General features: G+C 38.0%; 3 protein-coding genes across 3 annotated transcripts; all 3 read left to right on the top strand.

The window, feature by feature from the left end:
- The first annotated feature begins 290 nt into the window (after positions 1-290).
- LOC141632160 (calcium-transporting ATPase 4, endoplasmic reticulum-type-like) lies at positions 291-2728 on the top strand. The gene is made up of 5 exons (XM_074444733.1): positions 291-295; positions 378-418; positions 694-931; positions 1030-1387; positions 2594-2728. The coding sequence occupies exons 1-5, from the start codon at positions 291-293 to the stop codon at positions 2726-2728; spliced, it is 777 nt and encodes a 258-aa protein (XP_074300834.1).
- A 2003-nt stretch (positions 2729-4731) lies between these two features.
- LOC141632161 (protein FAR1-RELATED SEQUENCE 5-like) lies at positions 4732-7447 on the top strand. Its single transcript, XM_074444734.1, has 6 exons — positions 4732-4746; positions 5588-5644; positions 5810-5858; positions 6349-6521; positions 6611-6918; positions 7018-7447. The coding sequence occupies exons 1-6, from the start codon at positions 4732-4734 to the stop codon at positions 7445-7447; spliced, it is 1032 nt and encodes a 343-aa protein (XP_074300835.1).
- Positions 7448-7462: 15 nt separating this feature from the next.
- Positions 7463-8568, top strand: LOC141632162 (protein FAR1-RELATED SEQUENCE 5-like). Its single transcript, XM_074444735.1, has 2 exons — positions 7463-8437; positions 8488-8568. Exons 1-2 carry the CDS (start codon positions 7463-7465, stop codon positions 8566-8568), a joined length of 1056 nt encoding a protein of 351 aa, XP_074300836.1.
- Positions 8569-20104: the final 11536 nt, after the last annotated feature.

The following is a 20104-nucleotide window of genomic DNA, read 5'->3' on the forward strand; positions in this document are numbered from 1 at the left end:
GAGAGAGAGAGAGAGAGAGAGGAGAGAGAGAGAGAGAGAGAGAGAGAGAGAGTCGGGATCCGGTGAGAACTCTTAAATATTTGAGGATTGAGGATTAATAAGAGCCGTCGGATCAAACAAATGAAAGGCTCAGATTTCGCAGATTTAAACAAATAGGCCTCTGAGATAGTGACACGTGGATAAGGAAAATAAATCACCCTCAAAGCTAAACAAAACAACGCTTAAATTCCGTAAATTATCTTTTTACTTCTCCACCTTTCTCTCTCTAAAAATGAAGAAAATAAAAGGAAATGAGGTACCAAATTCCTGAATCACTCAAAACTACGAAGCAATAACAATCATTCTTCGACATAATTTGCGTTTTGATTTGAATACAGGTATAAGTTTTGCTCTAATGCTTTCGAAATTTTGAAATTAGGTATATTTGGGGGGGGGGGGAATTGGTAAAATCGATTAATTATACAATATGCGTGTACGGATGCGTATGTATATTGTTGTGGATATTTTTGTTTGAATGTTTGAAATGTTAAATCTTCTGATTAATTGATTATATATCATAATTTACAGGAGTAAATGAGATGGAGTAATTCTGTTTTGCGGTAATTTGTGAATTTTTAGTAGTGATTGAAGTAAAATGGGGAAATGAGCGCAGGATTATGGTAAAAAAATAAGAGAATTTGAGTAGTAATCCAGGGAAATGTGGAGATTCATTTTCGCCGTGGACAAAAGACGTGAAGGAGTGTGAGGAAAAGTATGGTGTTAGTCGTGATGTCAGTCTTTCGAGTGAGGATGTCGAGAAAAGGCAGAGAGTTTATGGATTGAATGAATTGGATAAGCATAAGGGGGGTTTGGTTTTGAGGTTGATTTTGGATCAATTTAATGATACTTTAGTTAGGATATTGCTTTGTTCTGCAGTAGTTTCGTTTGTGCTGTAGTGGTATGATGGTGATGAAGGGGATTACGCCGTTTGTTGAGCCATTAGTGATATTCTTGATATTGATTGTGAATGCTATAGTTGGGGTGTGGTAGGAAAGCATTGGAGGCCTTGAAGGAAATACAATCGGAGCATGCAACAGTAATCCGTGATGGGAAAAAGGATACTAGTTTGCTTGTAAAAGAGTTTATACCTAGAGATATTGTTGAACTTAGAGTTGGTGATAAGGTGCCTACTGATATGCGAGTTTTTACATTGAATACATCAACGTTAAGGTTTAAGCAAGGGCCGTTGACAGGTGAGAGTGGAGCGGTGAGCAAGACTATGAAGCCTGTGTCAGAAGATACGGATAGTCAGGGAAAGAAATGCATGGTTTTTGTCGGAACTATGATCGTCAATGGGAATTGTATTTTCTTGGTGACTTATACTGGGATAGGGACTGAGACATGGAAGGTGCACTCACAAATACAAGAGGCGTCCGAGAATGAGGAAGAGACCCCCCCCCCCCCCCCTAAAAAAGTAGCTGAATGAATTTGGTGAAATGTTGACTGTTATAATTGGGATTATTTGTGCATTGGTTTGGTTGATAAATGTCAAGTATTTCCTTACCTGGGAATATGTCGATGATTGGCGTGGCCAACAAACTTTAAATTCTCGTTTGAGAACTGTACTTATTACTTTGAAAGTGTTGTAACATTGGTTGTTGCTGCAATTCCTAAAGGGTTGCTTGCAGTTAGAACGACTTGCCTGGCCCTTGGAATCAATAATATAGTGTTACCAAGATTTCCCTTTTGTATTTTACAATATCACACGTTTTTGTAAACAATATCACCCTTCATTTAAAATAATATCACCCTTCTTCTGAAACAATATCATCACATCACAGTTAATTGTGGACAGTACCCCTTTTGTATTTAGTATACAATATCACATGTACTTATAAACAATATCACGTTGTCTATAAAACAATATCACGGTTAAAAGTATTTTAAAAGCAGTCTCCAATTTTGTGCTACTATTAAACAATATCACAACCAGTAAAATAAAATACCACAACTCACTAGAAACAATATCACATTGTATGTAAAACAATATCACACTATATACAAAACAATATTAAAGTAAAAGAATTTTTAAATCCCTATCCACTTTTGTTATATGAGAAATAATATCACAACCATTAAAGTAAAATATCACATGATATTTGAAACAATATTACACTTTACCAAGAATTATATCAGAGCCAAAAGAAATTATTTAGCCATAACTACTTTTGTAATCTTGAGATACAATATTCACCTACACCAGAAATAATTGAGGATTGAGTAACGAATGGAAAAAGTTATACCATCATGATATCCATGTACTTCCAATTACAATTTTGTGTTCAACATATCTAGCATACTTTCTAGACCTCCAAAGATACTATCTGCGAATTAATATTCATGTGATCCTCCTACACCGTAGTAGACGAATAGCTTGCTTCAACGATAAGAGATTCTTGGAACACTATGTAATCCTCGTCAATTTTTGATTCTTGATTTTTCAGTGGACCGACTCTCTGGGATTGATCTTAAGACTTATCATCACACAAAATATTTGCTTCAACAAGTGATTTTTGTAGTGATCCAATACTATTATCTGTTAGAAATGTCTCAGATTCCCCAAAACCTTCTAGTTCTATTTGGCATTCAGACTCAAAGTCGATGGAAGAATGCCTCTCCTGTTGTTGCACAAACTCAAGAGCAGGTGCAATACTTGGATCAAGAGCAGGTGATTCTTGTGCCTCTTTAACATCTTTATCTTTTTCCAATGACGGGTACTACTATGGTGGTTTGGCTCATGGGTTTTGTAGATTCCACCTCCTCTATTGCGAGTTCATCTTGCTACTGGTTCTTGTGCATCCTTTTTACTCGCTTTCTGAAACACACCATGGTTCTCCTTAATAGATTGATCTTCCAAAGTCAAGACGTCAATATTGGCATCTTTTATATGTAGATCAGGAATTGATTCCTTACTTGATACAATATTTGATTCATTTGTAATTATACCCTCAACCCAGGCAAATTCAACAGCACTGACACCCCACATATGTGAATCATAGGTTTATTCCTTATTCCATGCAAGATTAGGCTCATAATTCAAACTACCGAATTCATAATTTTAAACATTGACGTTATCTATTAGTGATGTGCTATCACTGAATTGTATCCCAAAACTACAATGGACTTCAGCCGAAGCTTTCTCAGGAACATCAGAATGAATCTCGTCATCTAAGTGACTTTTATTCAAGCTTAGTGGTATGCTCTTCAAACTGAAGTCGCCAACTGCATCCAATTCTGAATATTTATCTTGAGTACTCTTTTTAACCACAACCTCTGAAACAGGGTCTTTTTCAAGTGTCTCAAGCTGTAAGAAAGATTCATTATTCTGAAGCAAACTAGTTAAGATTTTATCCTCAGGTTCTTGAACCTTGAGAATCTTTGCATTCTTCGTTGACATGACTGAATTCCTGAAGATTAGTATGAATGGCAGTTGTACCTATACAATATATTTTAAATTCAGTAGATTCAATGTGGTAGAACAATTATTAAATTTTGCTTCTAGCAATTAATGTTGTTTGTAAAAGTCATTCATCCCAAAACAAGATGCAACTATGTGATGCTTAATAAAGCAAATAAACTCATTTCAGTAATTCAGCCCTATGTATCAGCAAGCATCACTGAATCATTAACATGAAAAGAGAAAATTTGTGTGAAAAAATAACTCTTATTAATCTATATATTATGTATATGGGTGTGTTTCAATTAACTAAATCGTCTTTGGAGACGAAAATGCATTTCTAGTTCATAAGCAAATAAATCGAATTTTTTCTGACTACACTTTATCTGAAGTTTGAAACCCCTATGGTACATTTTTTTCACACACATTTCAAATTTTGAGGAGCATACGACACATTTCTTGTTAATGTTTACCAATACGGATATTTCACTACTTCTTAATAAACAATACAACCATATGAAGTATATGTCAGATTAATTTAGACCTACAGACTTCAAAATGTTTCAGAAACTGGAAAGTTCGACCTAAAGCACACTCACATGTCACAAATGATTATATAATCCTAATATACCATGTAAACAAACAAGTAATAATTGATTTTTGACAATCAAAGTAACAGGTATGCAGTAAAACAATATCACACACTCCGCTAAATAATATCATATAGTCTGCTAAACAATATCACACATTATGTAAAACAATATCACATTGTATACAAATCACAAACATCATATTTTGCTAAATTTGAGAATTCATATCACAATAATCATCTTTTGTAAGAATATCAATATCACAACTTAACCTTAGGGCAAACAAAATCGGAAAGTTATAAGAAACGCGGTAAGATGACTACTAATTGTAGCATAATTACAAAATTATAAGAAACGCAGTAAAATGACCAGTTTCTATAGTTGATTAAAGAAGTGAATACACAAACCCTAGAAAATTACACAGTACACTAAAAACTTGTAAATCACTTGAAAAAAATTAGGGAAAATCAAATGCAGTCAAGAATCCACTACAACGTAAATAAGAAAACGAAAACACACATAAAATGTAGCATAATTACAAATATATGTAAGAAACAACAATTATATGAAAATAAAAGCTGAAATTACAACTTAAAGAGAAAGTAGATCTACCTAACATCGCAATTATGAATGAAAAAATATGATTGTTGATGAGAAATAAAAGAACGACAAACCTAGAGCTGAGATTCAACGCGAAACCTAGAAATGACGAGAGAAATCGTAAGAAATTTGGGGATTCATCCAAGAAAGCCTAAAAGAAGATAGAAGGTAGAGAGAGAAAGGAATTAAGCAAAAATGAATTAGTTTCGTGAGAATAAGAGAATTTATTAACGTGCCGAATTGACTATTCTACCCTTAATGAGCCGCGCACAATAAGGTACGTTGGATCTATTAGATCTGACAGCTTGTATTAATCCTCAATCCTCAAATATATGAGGTATACTCATATGATCCCAATCTTATATATATATATATATATATATATATATATATATATATATATATATATATATATATATATATATATATATATATATATATATATATATATATATATATATATATATATATATATATATATATATATATATATATAGGAATGAGATCATGTGAGTATTACTTATATATTTGAGGATTGAGGATTAATACTATGATAGGTATTTAGGATGAAAACAAGCAAGGGCAAATTTTTAATTTAACACCTGCCTATATAAACCACTTTTTACAGCCAAAACCGTTATTTCCTCCTTTTTCTTCTTCTCCCTTCAACTTCTCTCTCTACTGTAGCTTCTTCCTTCATTGTTGAGCTGGAAAACCCTAGAATTTAGGCGTCATCTCCGTTTTTCGTCCTCATTCTTCACAATTATCATATTATTCCAATTAGTTCGTTTGCTCGTGCGTAATTGGCGTTTTTAAATCCCTAAGTTTCGAATTCGTTGTAACATTACTCTGTTTGTTCTTCTTTCGTTTGAATAATTTGAATTTCATCTTGCTTTTGTTTGTTATTTTCAATTTAATTTTGTGTTTCCTAAAATTCGGTACGTTTTTGTTTTATTTCTAGGTTTTGCTGCTCATTCTTCACAATTATCATATTATTCCAATTATTTCCTTTATTCAGGTACGTAATTGCCGTTTTTCGTCCCTATATTTCTCCTTCGTTGTTATCTTACTCTGTTTGTTCTTCTTTTCGTTTATATGCTTTGAATTTCATCTTGATTTATTTGTTATTTTTAATTTACTTTTGTGCTTCCTAAAATTATGTACGTTTTTGTTTGCTTTCCAGGTTTTCCTTCTCAAAATCTCTGCGTATTCAATCATCATTGTGATGTCTGGTATGTTATTCTTCTTAATTTTGTACTTTCAGCGTATTCTCGAATCTCTGCGTATTCTCTATTTATTTTGTACTTTCAGCTTTCAATCACATGTTCGTTATACTTTTGGTACATATTTTTTGTTCATTGACGTTCTTATTTTGCTCAATATGTGATATTGTTTACTACACCTGGTGATATTGTTTATGTTGATATGTACCATTGTATATTCACCTTTGTGATATTGTTTTTCAACTTCATGTGTGATATTGTTCCAGAGTACGTGATATTGTTTTCCTGGACATGTGGTATTGTTCAGCCACTTGTGTGATATTGTTCCTGCAACATTCCTTGTGATATCGTTTTCCATCTTCATGTGTGATATTTTTCCCAAACAACGTGATATTGTTTTCCTGGATATGTGATATTGTTCAGCCACTTGTGTGATTTTGATTTCGTCCATATCTTTAAGACTTTTTCTTGTTATTTTACATTTTACTTTTCTTGCCAGATCCTACAAGTAATGTAACTTCTTCTTCCTGTAATGATCTTCATGTCTCTGCTATTACCTCTAAAGATAGTAATGATATTGTTGAGTCTTCAATTACTTCTACTGTTCTGATTGAACCACCTGATGCATCTAGTTCTACTCCACATGTTGAACAACATTCTGTTCCTTCTCGTGTGCATCAACTAATTTTGGACTCTACACCTGGTGGTAGTGAATTGTGGACAAGGAATGTTGCACCTGAGTTTAAACCTATATTGGCCAGTTGTTTGAGATGTTGGAAGAAGCTATTAGTTTTTATGATGTGTATGCAGAAGCATGTGGTTTTGAACCTAGGAAGTCTTCTCAAAAAAGTTCTGTTTCTGGTGATGTGAAGTATAAATTTGTTGTTTGCAACCGTGAAGGTTTTAGAGATCGTAAGAGGAAGGCTAATGTTTTAGATAGTGGAAAGGAGCAGGCAACTTCCAGGCCTTTTGATATCAGGAACACTAAATTAACTAGGATTTGTTATACTGCTATGGTTGAGTTTCGCTATAATGGGGATGGTTATGTTGTTTTTCAGTTTCGTGAGTGGCATAATCACCGTCTTTATTCACTTAGAAATCAACAGTTCCAAAAAAAAACACAGGCACCTCCATCTTTACCATAAAAGACAATTATTGATCATTCAAGGGTTAATCAAGGGCCAACAAGGGCATTTAGAAATGTCAAGGAATATGTAGATGGCTATGAGAATGTTGGAGCTCAACTGGTTGATTTTAAGAATTTTGGAAGGGATATCAAATGTTTCATAGGAGACCGGGATGCTCAACTGTTTGTTAACTATTTTGAGGATAAACGTGATACCATTGAAGGTTTTTACTTTGCTTATGAGGTGGATTCTGGTAAATGCTTGGTTCGTGCGTTTTGGTGTGATGCAGAGTCTCGTAGAAACTATGCTTTGTTTGGTGATTACATCACTTACGATCCAACTTACAGTACGAATAAGTATTGTATGCTTTTCACTCCTTTTACTGGCGTAGACCACCACAAAAGGTCAATTACTTTTGCTTCTGCCTTGCTATTTCATGAGGATGAAGATTTGTTCACGTGGGTCTTTTAAAAGTTCCTTGATGCTATGGGACAGCGAGAGCCACACTGTATAATAACTTATCAGTGTGCTGGAATAAAGCTGGGTTTACGTGTTGTCTTCAAACATGCTAAGCGAAGATATTGCATGTGGCATATCATGCAAAAGCTTACTGATAAGGTTGGGCCTGTAATATCGAAAGAGACTGATTTTGTCAGCCGTTTGAATGCTATTGTTTGGGATGAAGAGTTAGAACCTCTTGAATTTAAAGAAAAGTGGTGTCAGTTGGTCAATGAGCATAATCTTGAAGGTAATTCCTGGTTGTCAACCATGTTTAGAAAAAGGAGAAAATGGATCCCAGCTTATTTTCGTGATGTTCCTATGGGTTGTCTCTTACGAACAACTCAACGTTCTGAGAGTCATAAAAATTTTTTCAAGCGTTTTGAAAATGCACATGGTACACTTGTTGAATTCTTGAAGCGGTTTCAAAGCGTCATTGATGTACAGCGCCATACTCAAAAACAACTTGATAGAGACGATGATTGTACTCTTCCACAATTAGCGACTTCTCTTAAGTTGGAAGCTCATGCTTCCAAGGTTTATACAAATGCAGCTTTCGCAGATTTTCAAGTAGAAGCTTCTGCTTCTATTTGTTCCCTTAGTGTTGGTGGCTTCACACCACCTGCAAACGGTGTAGAATTAATTGGTATTGTTGATGCCAGAACGCAGAAGACCTACCAAGTCGTCTACAATTCTCTAACGAATGACACTGAATGTTCTTGCAAGTTGTTCAACAGGAAGGGTATTATTTATAGACACATTATCTGGGTTTACTTTGGAAAACAAGTACACACTTTGCCCGATAAATACATTCTTATGCGGTGGACCAAGAATGCACATAAGGTCCCTCTTTATGGTCCACATGGTGAGTTAATTGAGGATTTTGACGCCACTGATTTACGAAAGATGGAAATGTGCAAGTTATGGTCAGAGTTCTACGCGACCATCAGTGTGCTCAAGAATGTGTCTACGAAGGACATCACTGATCTTGTTGACACACTTAAACAATTCAGGGTGAAACTCAATCCGCAATCAGAGTCAATGACCAAAGAGCAGGAGTTGGAGATGCTTCTTGGGTGCAGTTCCTCAACTGAGGTGAGGATTCTACCACCTCGTCAGGCAAAGAAAAAGGGTAGCGGGAAGAGAATGATCTCCAAAAAGCAACAATGCATAGCTAAAGCGGAGAAGCCTAAAAGGCTTTGTCGTAATTGCAAACAAATGGCTCACCATGATAAACGTAACTGTCCTAATGCTTTTGTACCTGATGCCGACAATAAGGTATGTTCACCATGAAAAGTCTATGTATGAAACTTTTTATATATGCTGTATGGTCACGAGTCAGAAACAATACCACATGTTATTTAAAATAATCACATCTTATACTAAACAGTATCACTATTTGACGATAACAGAATGTGATATTATTTGAGGATAACAGAATGTGTCAACACATCTGTCTCAACTTTCTTTTATATTTTCCTGGTAATTTTAGAAACAATACCACACCTTATTAGAAATAATATCACACTTTTGTAGTACACAATATCACTGCTTGAGGATAACAGAATGTGATATTGTTTGTAATTGTTCTGAGATAGAAACAATATCACACTTCATTTGAAATAATATCACTCCTTATATAAAATAATATCACTGTTTCACCTTTTTGTATTTTCAGGGTAGTTCAGATGAGGATGATGCTGATGATGGTTGATCGGTCGAAGGAGTTTTTGTTGATGGCGCTCATTAATTATAGCAACAACAAATATACGACATTATTTATGACTAGTATATTAATATAGACCACAACATTCATTAAAGTATAGATTATACTTTATTTTATATAGAAAATACTCGTTCTCGGAGAATATTTGATTATTTTATTTGTCTCAGTTGTCTTGTTTTTGTATTTTGTGATACTGAGAAATAATATCACACCTTACATTTATATATTTCACATCTTACTCTAAACAGTATCACTACATCAGAACTACTATATATGCCTTTTGCTTTAAGATTTTCACATCTTGTGTTTTGTGTGTTGTCAAAATATGGCAGTTCATAATATGCTTCTGTAGTTTTCTAACACAATATCAACTTGTGTACACAACAATATCACAACATTGTGAAAACAATATCAACAAAAGACTTAAACTTTCATATTCATATTGTGATATTGTTTAGTCATCTGTGTGATATTGTTTACCAAACTGTGTGATACTGAGAAGCAATATCAACCTGTGTACACAACAATATCACAACATTCTAAAAACAATATCAACGTGAGATTTAACAATCCATATCCATAGTGATATTTTAAAGTAAATAGTGTGGTATTGTTTTAGCCCTGTGTGATATTGAGAAGCAATATCACAGCAACTATTACACAATATCACACCAAACATGAAATAATATCACACTTTAGAAAGAGTTAGATGAGATCCAAAATAGCCATCACTACTTTACCATTATAAAAAGTTACCATTAAATTCCTTTTTGTACTACCATTACATGCCCTTTAGTTTAATTACAACTTCGTTCTAACAAATATAGTAATCCTAATTCCTTCCTCTACCTCTACCGCGGTTCTTCGGATTTGCAACGGTCTTAATCCTACCACGTTTGTATGTTATTGCGGGCTCGTTCCTACGATCTTCACCATCTTTTCCTAATCGCTCCTCTAAAGCATATCCATACCAACGATCGTTATTATTTCGGACACCTTTGTCCTAATTACTATCTATCTTTTTGTATATACAATTGTAAATGGTTTTTACCTTTTCCTAGGAGATTGCCAAAGAATTGGCAATTACGTGTTAATAATCGGTTTCTTAGTACAATCCTCCTTTCTTTGTTTTTCCGGACATCTTCTTTATTTGTCTCCTCCACAACAACATCAGCATTCTCTTTTGTTTGAACTTCTGCCATTGGTACTTCCTCTTTCTGCTTCCCTTTCGCCTTTTCGTTGTTGTTAGGCCCAGTTTAACCTGGTCTGACTCTAACCTGGCCTGATCCAACTAGGCTGACTAAGGCAACTAGAGACCGGACAAATCTATCTACTATTTGGCATATGAAGAGCATTACAGGATAAGCAGGCTACTAGATCCTGGAAGAAGAGCCTGATAGTAAATACAGAATAGCCAGGCAGAGTATTCAAACAAGCTAGATAAAGAAGATAAACAAGAAATGCAGTTGTATGAGCTAACAATCGTGTCCTATTCTCAAGGAAGACCAAGTCCAACTATAAGACTATATCATCTATGAATCAAGACGGAAAAAAGAGGAAAAGCTGAAGATTGGTTGAGAATGGAACGGGTCAAGCGAATTAATAGGGAGCGTGCCCTATTAATCCGGCAAAAGCTCCTACAATTGGGAAAGAGATTGAGATCAATGTAACGTTAATATTTAGAGAACTATAAATAGCATTTGTAAAGGGATGATTATTCATCAATTATTACTTAGTTATTCTCACAATTTACCTCTCATAATTTCCTGAATATTTAACCATATACACAAATTTGTACTCGGCTAATCCAAATAATACCAGTGATATTCCTGATACTTAGTGTTTTCTTATTATTAATTCATTATTCATTTCCATGCTTATAGAACTAGATACCCAAATTACTCTTTTATCAATCCGGATACGTTCAGGGAAATTCCTGACAAAACAATTGGCGCCCACCGTGGGGCATCTAGTTCTTTAATCAAAAAATTCCTTTTACCATTCTCCATTTAATATTCACATAAAAAATGGTGGAACTCACCCCAGAACAACAATTAGCGGCTGCCCTGGCTAAAATCAAAGAATTGGGGGCAATTCAAGAGAAGGCAGCCCAAGCAGAAGCTGAAGTCAGTAGGCTTAAGGAATCTGAGTCCAATCTGAAAAAAAATTGGAAAATCAGGCTTCAGGCTCCAAGACCAGATTCGAGCCAAGAACCCCGTTCTCATCCATAATCAAAAACATTGACTTTTCCAATTTTGGAACTCCGGAGAAGGATACCTTATCCGACACCCGGACCATCCCCAATGATGAAACAAACAAAATCAAGCAAAGAATAATGATGGCTATGCTTCAGAAATTCAAAAACTTCACAACAAAATAGAGAACATACCGGAGTGCTTAGGACCCGTGGTCAAGTAGAAATTGACAGCTTTGCTGATTCACCCTTTGCATATGAAATTGCAAAGATTGATCTCCCCAAGAAATTTACCGTCCCATCCATGAGAACTTATGATGGGACCTTTGATTCACAAAATCACGTTGCCATATTCAAACAGAAGATGTTGGCTGCCTCAATACCCAGTGAACTAAGGCAGGTCTGCATGTGTAAAGGCTTTGGTACAACCCTGACCGAAGCAGCATTACAATGGTTCATTAATCTCCCAAATGGAGGTATCACGAATTTTGCAGAACTGATCAATGCCTTCAATCAACAATTCGCAAGCAGTAGAGACATGGCCAAGAGACCCAGTAACCTGTTCAGGGTCAAGCAGCTTCCTGAAGAATCTCTCAAAGAATTCCTGGCCAGATTTGTCAAAGAGAAGGTAGCCATTCCCAGGTGTGATGAAGAAACAATGGTAGAAGCCTTCAGGCAAGGAGTCCTGCTTGATAGTGACATCTATGCAGACTTGACCAAGAAAGCATGCCCAACCTTTGCCACTGTTCAATCCATTGCCTTAGAACATGTCAGATTGGAGGAAGATCTCAACTTTAGAACAAACACATCCGGAGGAAAGCAAGGCAATGGACACACGAACAGGAAAAGCTCCTACCAGAAAGGAGGCAACACCAGATCAGCCCCTTATTCCAGGCCTGAACGATCTGAAGTCAATATGGCACAAGAACACAAAGGTAACCTTTCTAGCCTACCAACTATTCCTGAATATAACTTCTCTATAAATACTGCAGGACTAATCAAACGCCTGGAAAGCTTGGGAGATACGGTCAGATGGCCCAAAAAATCCGACAACCCCAGGAAAGATCCAACAAGATGGTGTGACTTCCATCAGGACATTGGGCACACCATAGAAGAATGCATTCAACTCAGGAAACAAGTGGCATATCTCCTAAACAAAGGCTATCTAAAGGACTTAATCCAGCAGCCAAAGAACAAAGATGAAGGACAAAACAAGAGAGATTCAGGGAACGACAGAGATCCACCTCCTCCTCCCCCCATCTATCAAGTCAATTTCATAAATGAAGGATTAGAAATCTGTGGTCTGACCAGCTCGGCTGCCAAAAGAATATCCAGGGAGTCTAGACTTCAGCCCCCTTCCAGGTCCAAGTCATTGCCCGCTATTACTTTTGATGACTCGGACCTGCAGGAAATATCGGATCTACACCATGACAGCTTGGTAATCACCATGCAAATTGGCACGACTAAGGTATCAAGAATCCCGATGACGGAGGCGCTTCAATCAATTTGGTGATGCTTGACGTCCTCAAAGCTATGAAGATAGATGAAGAAAAGATCATCAAGAAATCCAGCGTCCTGGTTGGATTCAGCGGAGAAACAAAGAACACCCTGGGAGAAATTAGCCTGCAACCTATGTGGAAGGCGTGGCTTCGTATGAAAGATTCGGGGTAATGGATTTTCTATCCTCATATAATGTAATCTTGGGCAGACCATGGATTCACAACGTCAAAGCAATCCCATCAACATACCATCAATGTGTGAAAATACCAACCGAATGGGGGATAACCACCATCAGGGGAGAACAAAAGACGGCTCAGGAATGCTACACCCAGGCTTTGAAACCCTCAAAGTCAGGTAAGTCCCTTGCATAGCAATTAAAGTCACCTGTCAGGGAAGAATATATTGCACAAACACAGATGGAAACAGGAGAGGTCATTTTGGACCCGAGTTCCCGACAGAAGGTACTTGTAGGGTCGGATGCACCGGACTCAGTCGGACCCGATCTGGTCGGCTTTCTCAAAACTAAAATGTTCTGTTTTGCTTGGTCACATTTTGATATGACTGGTATAGATGTTGATATTATAACTCATAAGTTGAATATTGACAAATCATTTAAGCCTCGTCATGAAAAGAGAAGAAAATTTGCTTTGAGAGAGGCATGAAATCATCAACCAAGAAGTTGACAAGCTACTGGACATGGGAATGATCAGGGAAGTAATGTACCCTGACTGGCTTGCAAATGTAGTAGTCTTCCAAAAGAAAAACGGCAAATGGAGAGTCTGTGTAGATTACACCGACCTAAACAAAGCCTGCCCAAAAGATCCATTTCCCCTGCCACACATCGATTCAATGGTGGATGCCACTGCAGGCCACGAGATGTTAACATTCATGGATGCCTCCAGCGGATTCAATCAAATAAAGATGCACCCTGCAGATCAGGAAAGCACAACTTTCATCACTGAAAGAGGAATATATCGTTATACTGCTATGCCCTTTGGATTAAAGAATGCAGGTGCAACCTATCAAAGGCTAGTCAACATGATGTTCAAAGACCAAATAGGAGATACCATGGAAGTCTACATAGATGACATGGTAGTCAAGTCAAAGAAGGCAGAAGACCACATCAAAGACTTGGAAGTAGCCTTCCAAATACTTGAGAAATTCAATATGAAGCTCAATCCACAAAAATGCCATTTTGGAGTCTCAGCAGGCAAATTCTTGGGCTATATGGTGACAAAAAGAGGAATAGAAGCCAACCCTGAACAGATCAAAGCTATCCTGGAGCTAGAACCACCAAAGACGGTCAAAGACATACAAAAGCTGACTGGAAGAATAGCGGCCCTGAACAGGTTCATTTCAAGATCGTCAGAGAGGTGCAAATCATTCTATAGTCTGCTAAGGAAGAACAGAGACTTTCAATGGACCCCTGATCATCAGGCTGCCTTTGAGGACCTGAAAATATATCTATCCTCTCCTCCCTTGCTGGCAAAACCAGTCAAAGATGAACCCCTGACAAGTATACACATCGATCCACGTAAACCGTTGTCGGTGCGGTCTTGGTCAAAGAAGCATACGGACAACAACACCTGTCTATTACGTAATTAAAAGTCTACTGGATGCAGAGATCAGGTATGGCCTACTTGAAAAATATGTTTTAGCGTTAATTATGAGTTGCACAAAATTAAGACCATACTTTGAAAGCCACCCTATAATAGTCAGAACCAATCTTCCTATCAAGTCTGTACTTAGGAAGCCAGAACTGTCCGGACGAATGTGCAAATGGTCAGTCCAGTTAAGCACGTACAACATAACATTTGAACCAAGGACATCAATTAAGTCACAAGCACTAGCAGACTTTGTGGCTGATTTTAGTCCAACCCTAGAACCCGACCTAATAAAAAAAGTAAATAAACTGACAAGCGACCAAACAGACCTAGAATGGACCCTATTTGTCGATGGTGCAGCTAACATGAGAGGCACAGGCCTGGGGGTAGTACTAAAATCGCCACAGGGGGATAAGATAGTACAAGCTATAAGCTGAGCATTTGAGGCTACCAACAATGAGGCAGAATATGAAGCCCTAATAGCTGGATTAAAGGTATGTATTGACCTTGGTGTGCAAAACCTAAAGGTACGTACTGATTCTCTTCTTATTTCCAACCAAGTAAACGGAATATATACTGCAAAAGACTCAAAAATGATGCTTTATTTGGAAATTGTTCAAATTTTAAAATCAAAATTCCGCAATTTTAATATTGACCAAATTCCCAGGGACTTGAATACCCAGGCCGATGCCTTAGCCGGCCTAGGATCCAACTTTAGTCCCCTTGACTTCGACAAAATACCCATCGTACATTTATTAAAACCTGCAATAAATAAACAAGATGAAAGTTTCCCAATTTATGTTGCCAATTCTTGGACAAAACCCTACTATGACTGGCTACAACAGGGAATCCTTCCCCTAAATAAGCAAGATGCCAAAGCACTAAAAATAAAAGCTGCTTCATATACTATTATTAACAACGTGCTTTTTACGAAATCGCAGGCTAGGCCGTACCTCAGATGCCTGGAACCACAAGAAGCTGAACAGATATTATCAGAAATCCATGAAGGATACTGTGGAAATCATAAAGGCGGAAGAAGCCTGGCGAGCAAGGTACTCAGAACAGGTTATTATTAGCCCACCTTGAGGGCCGATTGCCTGGAATTTAGCTCTAAATGCAAAGCTTGCCAGATTCATGGACCATATATCCATCAGCCATCTTAGGAACTACATTCCATATCCGCACCCTGGCCATTTATGAAGTGGGGCATGGATATAGTAGGGAAACTACCTCAAGCACCCGGACAAAAAGTTTTCATGCTAGCAATGACTGATTACTTCTCCAAGTGGATAGAAGCTGATTCATACATGCAAGTCAAGGAAAAGGATGGCATATCATTCATCACACACAACATCATATGTAGATATGGCATCCCCTCTGAAATAGTATGCGACAATGGCACGCACTCGTGGGAAAAGAACAAAGAAGCCTTCTCGTGCTCAATGGAACATCAACCTGGTAACCTCCACACCAGGATATCCAAAAGCTAACGGTCGGAGCGAAATCCAAGAACAAAGTAGTAATCAGCTGCATAAAGAAGAAGCTAGAAAGAAGGAAAGGCGGATGGGGCAAGAGCTCCCCTGGTCCTCTCGGGCCGACGAACCACGCCTAAAACATCCACAGGCCAAACCCCCTACTCCTTGGTCTATGGATGTGAAGCAGTGATCCCGGCTGAGGTCGACATTCCATCAGCCAGATGCAGCCTGAACACAATAACAAGCAATATACCTCTAATGGAGGACAACCTGGACTTAACGGAAGAGCTAAGAGATGCAGCCAACATTAGATTGGCAGCATATCAGCAAAGAGTTGCAAAAAGCTACAACAAGACCTTCAAAGCCAGGGTATTCAGGGTAAGAGACCTTGTCCTCAGGAAAGTTTTCCAAAACACAAAAGAAAAGAATGCTGGCAAATTGGCCCCAACCTGGGAAGGTCCCTACCTGATTGACTCAATAGTCGGTCAGGGAGCTTATAGATTACAAACCCTGGACGGCGAAATGATCCCAAAAGCTTGGAATATTGCACACTTAAAACTATTTCACATATAAAATATATCTCCCAGTTCAGGTATAATTTTCACCTTAACATTTCTTGCCTGGCCTGATATGAAACTAAATGTATGATACTTGCTATTATATGAATAAATGCCGTATATGATTTCTTCAATTATGTGCCCAAGTACTTGTCAATATTCTCATATTTACTTTTACCAAGTAGAATCTTCAATATTTGTTTTACATACTGCATTTTATTTAAAACAAATCTTAAAGATTGGGGGCCACCCCACCAATATCCAACTGATACCCAATTTTCAGTTGTAAAATAGGCCTTAATATATTGAGCTCCATTTAATATACAAATCTGGAAAACCTCATCCTCACTTGTATAACATAGATGGGTCATAAGCCCTCCAGACAGGCAGGGGACGTAAGCCCGCCAGACAGGCAATAACCCCACCCATAACACAATGAATCGGCGGATCCAAAGACAAAAAACTGCCCGATCCAGTCGATAATCGCCGATCCAAAAACATCCAATACTACAAAAGTACCTTATCAAAACACAAAAAGGAACCAACAAAGACCAAATATTTATTCATCCAAAATAGCCGGCCTTGCCTCATACTTAGTAATTATCCATTCCAGGGATATCCCCCCTGGATGGGCCAAAAAATACCTAAATATCCATTCCAAGAATATCCCCCCTGGGTGGGCCAAAACAAAGAGGAAAAACATAAATCTAAGTAGGTTTTGAGCCAGTAACCGACTCACAACCATCCACCATTTCCTGATCACCAGATTTTTCCTTGGAAGGAGGAGAATCCACTTCTTCTTCTTGACCCATGTTGGCCAAATCAGGATACTGAGTGTCCAGTGCTGTCTCATCCCGGTCCGGATCCCAATTAGCCCGGTCAGATTCCGGATCCCTCATAGCATCAAACCGGCCTTTCCCAAAGAAGTACTGAGCGCCATCAGCAAGCCGCGCCTCCACTAATTCTTTTTCAGCACCAAGCTCTTCATTCTTCCTCAGCTGATCCTGCATTGCCTGCTTCTCAGCAGCCAGCTCTCCCTTGACAGCCTCCAACTCTTGCCTGACAACCTTCTCAGCATTTTTTGCAGCCACCTCACAGACTATAGCAGCCCTGGATGCCTCTCTAGCTGTCGCCAGCTGAGATTGAAGTACTACTTCAGTACCCCTGGATATGTGCTCACGGTTAACCTTATCCAGTTTTTCTTCCAGGCTAGAAACCCTGGCCTGGGCATCCCTGACCGGATAAGCAGTAGCCAACCCGACATCCAATCCCTACAAGAAACAAAATTAATCAGCCCAACATAAAGCAACACAAAGAGCACTTGAACAATTAAAACATCCTTTTACAACTAACGTCCTTAGCCTGAGAAGCAAGTTCAGCAGCCTTTGTCACAAGAGAAGTCAGAATAGAAACCATTTTAGTAGACGACTGAAGGGTGTTAGCAGACAAAAGCTGGCCGCCCATTTTTGCAGAAAATTCATCTATCCGTGCCCGGGCAGCATCCATATCGTCAATACTAGCAGACACTTGCTTGATACTCCTGATTGGTTGAGCCTGAATATGCTCTTTCTCTCCCCCTTCCTCTTCAGGAATAACATCTTCCCTTCTCCTTTTAGAAGCCTGAACAGCCTCCGGTGATACTAGCCTGGGCGGCTCTTGGGGAGGCTGGACATCAGAAACCAAAATATCAAGCGTCTTGTCACTCCCACTAGCCTCCTGGCTCTTAGACTGTTTAGCAATCCTAGCAACCCCAGCTTTCAAATCTTTTGCAGAAAAGCTGGCCAACCTAGCAGAAGACCTGAATACTGAATATATAGAGAATATACATAAATATCAGAGGAAAAGCAATAAGAAGACAACAATCAATATAAAGACATATAGAAGACGTACAGGAAAGAGCAGTGGAGCTAGGCTTGCCTTTGGGTACTCTAACAGCGCTCAGCTTAGTCTTCATATACCGGGGCAATAATTCCCTGCCTAGACTGGCAGGCCAGGCCCTCTCTTCCTCAGGGATAGCAAGGAAAGCTTCTATCCTGGAAATAGCTTCCTCGTCAAAAGAATCAGAGTTCCAATCAGGAGCTGCAAAAACCATCAAAAATATACACAGGTAAAGTCTAAACGTCCTAAATTCATAATATATATTGCAAACTAAGAGTACAGGAAACCTACCGCTCTCCAAGGGAGGATATCTCAGATAATCAAAGCCTGATCCCAGACTCTCAGTCCGGATGAACAGGAAAGTCTTTGCCTAACTTTTATCATCTCCAGAGTCTAGGTTAGTAATTAATGGAGACATTTTCGACTTGATTCTCAAATTAAAACGACCATTAACAGTATTCTTCATATGATATATTGCCTTGATATCATTAATAGTAATTACAAGATTGTGTTTAGCACATAAATTTTCAATAGAATGAATGAGTTTCCAAACCATTGGCATAATCTGAAAAGGTGATACTTACATAGAACGAATGGTATCAATCATTAAAGGAGTAAAAGGTAACTTACAATCTGCTTTGAACGCCCATTCGAAAATACAAAACCAACCAGGTGACACCCAGTTAGCTCTGACTGGACAAGACTCAGGAATCCATATCTCAGTCGAATCAGGAATTAATTTCTTCTCCCTTAAAACCCTATCATAATTTGTCTTCAATAAGTTCTCTTCAGAAAAGTAAGGATCCAGAGATTGAAGAGCAGAAAAAATAGAATCCTGATATTTAAAAGCTATAGCACGGGCAGGAGGATCAACTTCAAACACCTCCTCCTCCTGGACGTCTTTAGGTTCAGGATCAGCAGCAGCTTTCTGGGATGCAAGACGCTTTTTGGCTCCCATATCCTTTATTATTTAGTTTATTGTGATGAATTTTATTTTATAAAGTTAGCAGAACGGAGCTCCTAGGAAATAGGGGAGAATTTTAGAGAGAATTTAGCAAAGAAAGAGGAAGAAAATTGGTGAAGAACAAACTCATCACAAGTACCATATTTATAGAAGGGGTTTAACGGTGCAAAAACCCTAGAAATTGCAAAACTGTCATCATGACATCACACAAATTAGCCGTTGAAGTAGTTAACGGTAACTAGGAGTCTAAGAGTCATAAACTAAGTGTAATTCTTTTTACTATTCAACCCGGTAAAATTGACATCTCACCCCTGGCCTGATCCAGCACGGGTAAAATGTCAAGGGGCAATTGTTAGGCCCAGTTTAACCTGGTCTGACTCTAACCTGGCCTGATCCAACTAGGCTGACTAAGGCAACTAGAGACTGGACAAATCTAACTACTATTTGGCAGATGAAGAGCATTACAGGATAAGCAGGCTACTAGATCCTGAAAGAAAAGCCTGATAGTAAATACAGAATAGCCTGGCAGAGTATTCAAACAAGCTGGATAAAGAAGATAAACAAGAAATGCAGTTGTATGAGCTAACAATCGTGTCCTATTCTCAAGGAAGACCAAGTCCAACTATAAGACTATATCATCTATGAATCAAGACGGAAAAAAGAGGAAGAGCTGAAGATTGGTTGAGAATTGAACGGGTCAAGCGAATTAATAGGGAGCGTGCCCTATTAATC

This window comes from Silene latifolia, chromosome Y (genome assembly GCF_048544455.1).
Source record: "Silene latifolia isolate original U9 population chromosome Y, ASM4854445v1, whole genome shotgun sequence".
Lineage (NCBI taxonomy): Eukaryota > Viridiplantae > Streptophyta > Magnoliopsida > Caryophyllales > Caryophyllaceae > Silene > Silene latifolia.